Below are 8802 nucleotides of genomic sequence, written 5' to 3'. Positions count from 1 at the left end.
TTGGGTCGCGGACCCCTTAATTACAACGTGTTACGATGCAACGTGTTGTGAGCTTGTAGATCTGCAATTTCACTATTATTGAAATAGGGCTTCAGTGATTTATTCATAAAGTATTCCACCAAGACACCAAATGTCTATTTTGGGTCTTTAGCTGAAAACGTTTGGGAACCAATACTCTGCTCTTTTTCCAAAGAGTATGTTTACCCTTATTTACCCCATTTGCTCAATTCTATTGAGTGTTATGCCTGATTTCCAGGTCAATGCTGGTTAACTTTTAGTATAATACTATGCCATAGAACACATTTGGCATTATGTAATGTAATTAGATTCAATGTGACTCATAAAGGTGTACTTTAATGCCACAATTAGTTGATGATGATGATGAGGCGATGACATTTTAGTCTTTTGTTTTTGCGTTAACTGAGTTGTAAAATAATACAACTAATAAAAATGACTTCTACAGTGAATATCGCATTTTTTCTTTGTTTTGTCATAAATACAGTATATTAAACATTGTTTAAAAGTCCTTTAAAATACAGTGTCATCCTTGAACAGTCGGTATGCCAGCAATATTTATTCCGTGGATGACCTAAGCTGACTTTATTTGCATATTGAGCACTAACATGCATGCCCATATAAGGTCAACTTCCTTGCTGTGGTTAAAAGGGGGGCAGCAGTGCTGCGCTGTCACCCAGCATCATGTGGCATGCTGCTTCCTGTTTGCGGTGGCATGCTGGCGTGCTAGTATGACCCGCAGCCCTTTCAGACATAATGTGAGTTTATCAGGATGCACCACGGGTCAGTGGCGCTGTGTGACTCATCCCCAGTGAAAGAGATTTTTTTACTCAAGTAAAAGTAGCAATGTCACAATATGAAAGTATTTTTGTTACAAGTAAATGGCCATGTATTTGAAATCTTGAGTAAAAGTACAAAAGTAAGGGCGTCAAAATATACGTAGAGTACCAAAGTAAAGTACATTAATTAATCCTATAATATATTCAAAGACTGGCCGCCCGGGGGTCCGGCAGACCACGTCGTCACGCTCATGTCACTATGACTCAGCCATAACCATATAAGGAGTTCCTAATGCAGCTATGCCCAAATATGGAGGGTGTCTAACCCAGCGTGATCTAATGAGAGTGACGACACTAGCGTTGACTATTCCCATTGTAAGAACGGAATTGGAAATGCTCGTTCTATCTTAATGAGATAGTTCCAATGTTTGGAACTATAGCCCATAGCGGCCCGCTTTGCGGCGAGATCAAATCGTGTCATAACTCTCTCTCTATGGGTCTGGTCTAATCTCAATGTGTTGTCATGGCATCAGGTGCAAACAAATCAGTCGGCTCCATATATGGGCACAAAAGGGTGCATGCCCATATACAGTATGGGCATAAAAAGGGACAAGGACTGACTAATTCAAATACATCAGATTAATGAGGCTGTCAACAACCACACACGGCAGAAAATAGTTAGAGGAAGCAGAAAAGCAGAAGTTTTGATGAAATCAGAAATGATCATTCATACTGACAGGAAATGCATCATCATCATCAAATGTAAAAAGAAAATGCATTCCATCACATTTTTTTTCTTTCAACTTGCAGGTGCAATAATTTAAAGCCGTCCATATTTAATCATATCTCCTGACTGCAACATTTTCAGTCAGCACCCGCCACCCAGAGAAAGATGTGTGAGCATCATTGTGCTGAATAGGGATTGTAATGCTTGTTCATACTCTGTCGTATGATGAAAATAGCCGAGCTACAAGCTCAGAACGCGACGCATTGCGACGCGTTCTGAGCTTGTAGATCTGCTATTTTCGGTGTGCAACGCCGCCACTCTATAATAAAGTGTAAATCAAGTAGCCTATAAATGATAAATGGATGATGCTAATGGAGACTGATGGTTGAGGGAGCGGCAGAATGCTGTGCGCTGCACATGTAGGTGGAGACATCTGTCTTTGAATTATGTTCTATAATGTGAGCAAAACTGTCTCTGCTGTTTGATGGGGAGCAGAGGACAGGCAGGTATCTATCTACATTATATCGATCTATATATCTACAGTATCGATCTATCTAAAGACTGTAAATGTACATTTAGAAAGGAGACTTAAGCAGTTTTCTCTGTTTTCTGGCCTCCCAGAGTCGTTTCATTTGGGGTCTATTTATTCATCAAACTATTTCATTATTCAAACACATTTGGCTTTGGAGAGCTGAGCATAAATAGCTAGGTTTTGCCAGTTTATTGTGGTTTTATTTATTGTAGAGTTACACAGTATAGCTGCACAGTCACCTTTGTTTTTTGTTTTTACAATCTCTGGCCTACAAATAGATCCATTTACACTGAGGAATTGCATAGAATAATTGTTCTCTGATCTGATCTGAAATTAACCTGTTACATAATGAACATGATGATGTAAGGTGTCTTTTGCCTTTGAAAATTAAGATTTCTTTTCATGTTGGCAGCGGTGGAAGAAGTAAGAGGTTTTGTAAAAGTATAAATACCACAGTGTAGAAATACCCTGTTTCAATAAAAGTATAAAAGTATTTGTATCAAAAATACTTAAAGTACCAAAGTAAAAGAGCTCAAATATTTCAATATGTCAAAATTTCCAAAAATTGCTGAACTATAAAATGGAGCTTAAGTTATAGGTGATAAAAGTATGTTTCGTAAAAAATAAACTATGTCTTCAAAGTAACCTCTGACATGTAGTGGAGTAGAAAATGGAAATACTCAAAATTACCTCAAAAAGTACAGTACTTGAGTAAATGTACTCAGTTACTTCCCACCACTGTGTATTGGTTTGCACATGGTGAGATGTGGTAATGTCACCTGCATAATGTCACAAGCTGTTGATTTTATGCTAATATTAGCTCATATGGACGTGAAAATGTCATCTTACCTAACTGAACCTACTTTGTCTTGGAGTGGAAGTCATGGTTGCAATTAAGGGTGTGCGTTATCATGATTTTTTTTCATGATTTTCATTGGTTTCATAGGTAGGTGTGCTGTCATGCTCGTCTGAGCACGGGTAGCAATCAGATTGCTTGGTCGGAGCTACCTGTTGTATAATCATTGTTATTAATACTGTAGTCAGTATGGGCACTTAAATAATGTGACAACTAAATATAAATTGCCATCATATGATCAGAACAGAATTATTGACAGTTAATGAATGGGATCCTGTGATTGGAGTAGCCCACTGTACTTTATGTGTTCAGCTTTTCTTGTACCCGTGAGTTCTCTGCACTTTGGCTGCTCGCTACAGTCTTTTTGGGGAAGTAGCCTACAGCTAAACATGCAATGACCATAAAATGCATGATGTACACTCATCATTGTTTCTTTCTTTATTATACTGTTTTTCCTTCTGCTTTGTGGTCAGAGGTTTAAATGTTGCCTCCAAGAAGATGACAGAGAAATGAGTAATACCCTTTTAAGTGGAAGCTGTAAATAGCCCTTTGTAAGAGACAGCATTGACAAGCTGTTGCACTTTACTGATGTTAAGAGTCAGAGGATGATATTGTGAGATATTATCACCATTAACAACATGAACGCTAGTGGTCCTACTCTGGTCATGCCATAATAGCGTAACATTCTGCGAAAATGGCCAATTTACAAGCTCAGCATGTCACAATGAGAAACATCATGAGCTGGGGGGGGGGGGGGGGGGGGGGGCAAAGTGCAGACCCCTGTCAATCTGTTGACCCCGGGCAATGAAGTACTATAATATATACTATTAAAAAAATCCTTATTGCCCCAGTGAGCAGCTTTTTGGATGAGCTGGAGCCTTTGAACAGATTTCTTGGGAAGTCCCCCTAAAAATGCAATGACCTAATGTGTTATTATTTTGGTTTTACTTCTGCTTTGTGAAAGGTGCCGCCTCCAAGAAGATGACTGGGTGAGTGGGTAATACCCGAGGTTTGAGTATAATATACATGCTTGTTTATGGAGAGGCAGCGCACAATACAGCACGGCTGAACTCGACAGATAGATGTAGGGTTTGTACCATATGACTGTCATTTCATTAAAAGTAGACTGATGTGCTCTGTATTAGATGAACTGGAGTTTTTCAACCTGGATTTTGTTTTCCTTGCTACGAGTACAACCAGTACTTCATGTACTTCACCTTTCGTTCCACTGTCACTGTGTTTGTGCTCTACAGAGATTTGGAGTGTTCTTTCAGAGGCTATATTTGTACACGCGCTGCCATTCTTTCACATGTACATCCCGGCAGCCATACAATGCTTCAGGGATCTCGGATCTCTGGCCTTGGAGGTCTACGTGACTGGCACCAGGGACGGCTGGAGGTCGACAGTGCTGCTCCTACTCACCTGTCTCCTGTTCAGTCTCCTGCTCAGCTCACTGCTCCTCCTGTACCTCCTCTACACCCTGCGCTACGGAGCGGAGATGGCTGGGGGCACCGCAGTCTCTGTGGGAGCACTGCTGGCGGTCGCTCTCTTTCTCTCAAAGAAGGTACGCTGTGCTGGCATTCTGTTTCTCATCTCCTGTTTTATGAAGCACAGTCGCAAGCTGCTCCTGACCGCCTGGATCAGCTTTGTGGTGCTGAGGAACGTCCAGAACACTTTAGACAACCTCACGGGCCTCATCGGAAGTATGATGTGCAACTTGCAAGCAAAGAAGGAAAATATCCTCACACCGCTCGATAAATACATCAAAATGCTGAACTGGGTCGTTGAAATGATCGGGAAATTCCCAGATATTGGGGTGGTAAAGTTTTACCCCAAACTTGATGTTTCCCCCGAAATATATGATGGTGAATTCAGGGATAAACTTGTGGATGCCAGGCAGAATCTGAGCCAAACAGCCATATATGTCCAGTCTGTTTTGCACACAGTGACCTCTGTGAGTCACAGAATGTTCCCTGCACTCAGCTTCCTCCTGCTCATGACGTTTATTGCGCTGCACGTGAGGAAGTATTGCAACAACTTGAAATATCAAAACAGGTTCATAAGCGGCAGATTCATCTCCTTTGACGAGAAGCAGAGGGCGGAAGGGAGGCCTCACGTCCTGCCCCTCACACCTGAGGAGGCAAAGCGTTACGTCTCCATCCGGTCCGCTCGCCCCACCTCCAAAGAAGGGAAAGCTATGCTGAAATTTGGAATCCCAATTTTCACCCATTTTGTAGCCTGGGTGGTATTTGTTTGTGTGGATTATTTAATGTACTATTTTGTTAAAATTGTAACTGTGCAGCTGGCAGCCCTGGAACCATTCCAAGTCCCCTTAATAATGAACATCCAGGTACGTATGTTTGTAAAACTACAAAGAGAAAAAGAATTAGAGCAGGGGGATATGGACAAAATTAAATATCTCAATATTTTGGACCAAATATCTTGATATTGATATTGTGACATATTTTGACAAAAAACAACAAAAATAGTGAAAATAGTCAATCTACAAGCTCAGTTGGAGACGCGTTGTGAGCTTATATTTGCTATTTTTGAACATTTTAGAATTTTTTGAAAAAATAAGTAGGCTAAACCACAAAAAGACCACGCTTATATGATATAAGATGGTATCTGTCTCATATTACACTATCAATATAACCTTGAGACTGTGATATGAGATATCAATCTTAATGAGGTGTGTGAGATATTGCCAAGCCCTAGTCCCTATAATCAATGATAAATAATCACATTTTGTTGCTGACAGCATAATCATGCATCCACCAGATGAGTGTTGATAATCATCTCATCCATTCATCTTTCCAGGCCATTAAATCTATCATAGGCGTGAGCATAGAGATGGAGAACAGCAGCAAAGACTTCTCCTACTCTGTGACCCTGTTTGAGGAGAAATGCCTTTTTGAACCAAAGCTGCTGTTCTATAACTCAGTGTTCCCCATGGCTGTCATCCTCACTGCACTGCTGACCATGGCCTTGATGGCTGCCAAGCTCAAACAACTGAGACTGATCCTGTGCGAGCGCTTCTTCTCCGCCCCTGCAGAGGAGAGGGTGAAGTACCTCCACGCCAAACTCCTGCGGAAAAGATCAAAGCGGCCGGGGGCGGCGGATTCAGATGAGAGTAGTTTGAGGGCTCTCGTTTTCAAGGTTTGAAAAAGCTAATTGAGACACATTTGTTTGTTCCATGATGACCCCAATTAGATGTTTAAACTGATCTATTGTTTTGTTTTGTTCTGTTTGTTTTCTCTCATCAGGCACATTTCTGGTTTCCATTGCTCTTCAGACCGAAGGAGGATGATGGTTCTATTGTGTGAATAATTTACCTGTTACAGTTGAACAAAGTTTTTCTTCCCCCCATTGTACAGTAAATCATTTTAATGCTGAGTGAAATTCTATTAGATAGCCTACTGTTTATGCTGTTATTATGTTGTACATATTTATTTATTTTTTAAATAAAAGTCCTGATCCATCTCTGACCTGCTTATAAATCAGACCTCTCAGATCATCAGACAGACACTGATCCCATTAATGTAACTAGAATACAATCTGTGTGTTAACTGTACAGGTAGTTCAATCAAAGGTTATGCTAAAAGGATAACACACAAAAGCCCCAGGGGGCTTGTTTCCATTGTGGTCCAGTGTACTCAATTCATCAGTAATACATATAATACATACAATACAATGCAATGTAATACATATTGGAAGAAAACTCAGCAGCATCATACATATTTACAGAGAAAGGGGGGGAGGGAGGCAACTATGCTCAATTGTATTTTAAGGTCAGCCATTCTTTTGGGTTAGTTTTGAGTTTGGGTAGGGAGTCGAGAGCTTTAATGTATTTTGGTAGGCCATTCCACATTTTGGTGGCAGTAGAATGCATTTTCCCCCATGTCTGAGCCGAATTTAGGGGGAACAAGGTCAGATGAGCTATCAAAACGGTCCACTCCTGCAAACTTTGAAAGCTCTTAGCCAATCAGGACAGAATATGAAAGTCAGACAGACAGTCTTGAGACAGTGTGTGCCGATTTGCATGATGTTTGGACAAAATCTATAGGAGTAATATTAAAAAGAATCGTAAAAATTGGCCTCACACTAATGGTCGGAATAATGGGATGTCGGAATTATGTGCGAAAACATAGGTCTCTGCAAAAATCTCAAACCAGGTGACTGGTTTACTGGAGATGGGGACAACATGGAATAAACGCCATATCTGTTCCTGTATTTTGATGACCTCCTCCTGTCCATATACTTTGATGGAGTTGATAATGAGTGGATTATTCTTTTTGTGTGCTTTAATGCTTTAATATTTACAGATCTGTCACCAAGATAAAGCAGGTGTGACATTTGTGCCCGGCTATAAAAAAAAACACAATATTTTAAAAGTATTTGGTGACTAGGGAACTGCAAAGGGCTAATCTTCCATCTCGACCTTTTGCAATAAACTTGGAGAAGGATCTCTCCAAGCGCTTATTAGTTTTCTTGGAGATGCACAGAGGCAGTCAGGGAAGGACATTCATCTTTATATGGCTGAACCGACCAACCAGAGAAAGTGGGAGGTCATGCCAACGAGTCAGGTCATGTTTCACTGCAATTACTGTAAAATGTAGGAACGAAGTTTAACTTCCATAAGTCCCTATTATCTGAAAGAGAAGTTTGTCGATACTCTAACATCACTGTGGCTGCCTAAGGGCATAACCTCAGATTTACTGAAGTTGGTCTTATAGCCTGTAAAGGAGCAGAGCTCATTTATTATTGCAAGGATGGGAGGAATTGAAACTTGAGGAGAAGTAATGAACAGGAGGATGGCATCAGCATGCAAAGCATTTTTTTTTCGTATGGTACCTTCGACAACTATTCCCCTCACATCCTTAATGCTGTTTGATGGTCTCAGCAAGTGTCTCGAGTGTGACTTCAAAAAGCAGTGGGCTCGAAGGGCATCCCTAGCACCAAGAGTTAGTAGAGAAGGGGTCTGATCATAAACCACTGGCCATTTTCAAAAGTAAAACAAAAAAGGAAATACATTTTCAAAAATGGCAAAAATAGCCAATCTACAAGCTTACAATGCGTTGCAAGCTTGTTTTTGCCGTGCGACACCGGTAAGCAGTTTTCTGAACTGTTCATAGACCACCTCTGAGACACAGAGCAAGTAGACAGAAATGGTACCATATTATAATGAGCATATGGGGACCAATTATATAGATAAAGTGGAAAATGGGCAAAGTGCTCCTTTAACTGGATAAAAGCTGAACCGAATTGACCCAAGTGAATTTAAGCCCGAACTAGCCTGACCCTGAGCCCGATTATCACATGCAATAATGAGCCCGAGACGGTCCAAACCAGAAAAGGGTTGCACAGTTTACATACTGTAGGCTGTACGTGGCTCAAAACACACACACACACACACGCACACACGCACGCACGCACGCACAGCCAGACAGACAGACAGACAGACAGAGTGAATAGTTGCCTTTACATAATGCTTGTTGTGTGTTGTATTTAATCAAATCCTCATCTCATGCCAGACACCAGTTCTTCTATAGCAGGTATGGTGTCTCGACACACACAGGAATCAAAAGGAAGGAATTAGTGAGGCCACCTGATGTTACTAACCTCCTGACTGACCCAGTTACTCACAGCTGGGTAAGTCTTTCCCCTGGTACTGATGGTCAGGTGACCTCACCTCAGCCAGCTGAGTGTTTGTCCTTGGGGGTCTTCTGACAGAAGCGGCCAATCACACTACTGTCCGTACACGCACGCACGCACGCACGCACGCACGCACACACACACACACACACACACACACACACACACACAAGCTTGTCTCCCTTGTGGTGGTGATCATTATGGACGGCTATGACCTGCATTCAATCTTTATGCTGAT

The 8802-nt window shown here is 41.3% G+C and overlaps 1 protein-coding gene across 1 annotated transcript; it reads left to right on the top strand.

The window, feature by feature from the left end:
- The first annotated feature begins 3990 nt into the window (after positions 1-3990).
- Positions 3991-6345, top strand: dcstamp (dendrocyte expressed seven transmembrane protein). The gene is made up of 3 exons (XM_084052477.1): positions 3991-5259; positions 5730-6068; positions 6176-6345. Exons 1-3 carry the CDS (start codon positions 4039-4041, stop codon positions 6233-6235), a joined length of 1620 nt encoding a protein of 539 aa, XP_083908603.1. The 5' UTR covers positions 3991-4038; the 3' UTR covers positions 6236-6345.
- The last annotated feature ends 2457 nt before the right edge of the window (positions 6346-8802 follow it).

This window comes from Gymnoscopelus microlampas (genome assembly GCF_963454915.1).
Source record: "Gymnoscopelus microlampas genome assembly, chromosome: 3".
NCBI classification, from domain to species: Eukaryota; Metazoa; Chordata; class Actinopteri; order Myctophiformes; family Myctophidae; genus Gymnoscopelus; species Gymnoscopelus microlampas.
This window is presented reverse-complemented; position numbering and strand designations above follow the sequence as displayed.

What these genes read in the sequence shown, in the direction of transcription:
- dcstamp (XM_084052477.1), top strand. Translation starts at nt 4,039, where the DNA reads ATGTGCTCTGTATTAGATGAACTGGAGTTTTTCAACCTGGATTTTGTT. An exon ending in CCTTAATAATGAACATCCAG is followed by an intron (nt 5,260 to 5,729) that starts GTACGTATGTTT and finishes TCATCTTTCCAG; the next exon opens with GCCATTAAATCTATCATAGG. An exon ending in TGAGGGCTCTCGTTTTCAAG is followed by an intron (nt 6,069 to 6,175) that starts GTTTGAAAAAGC and finishes TTCTCTCATCAG; the next exon opens with GCACATTTCTGGTTTCCATT.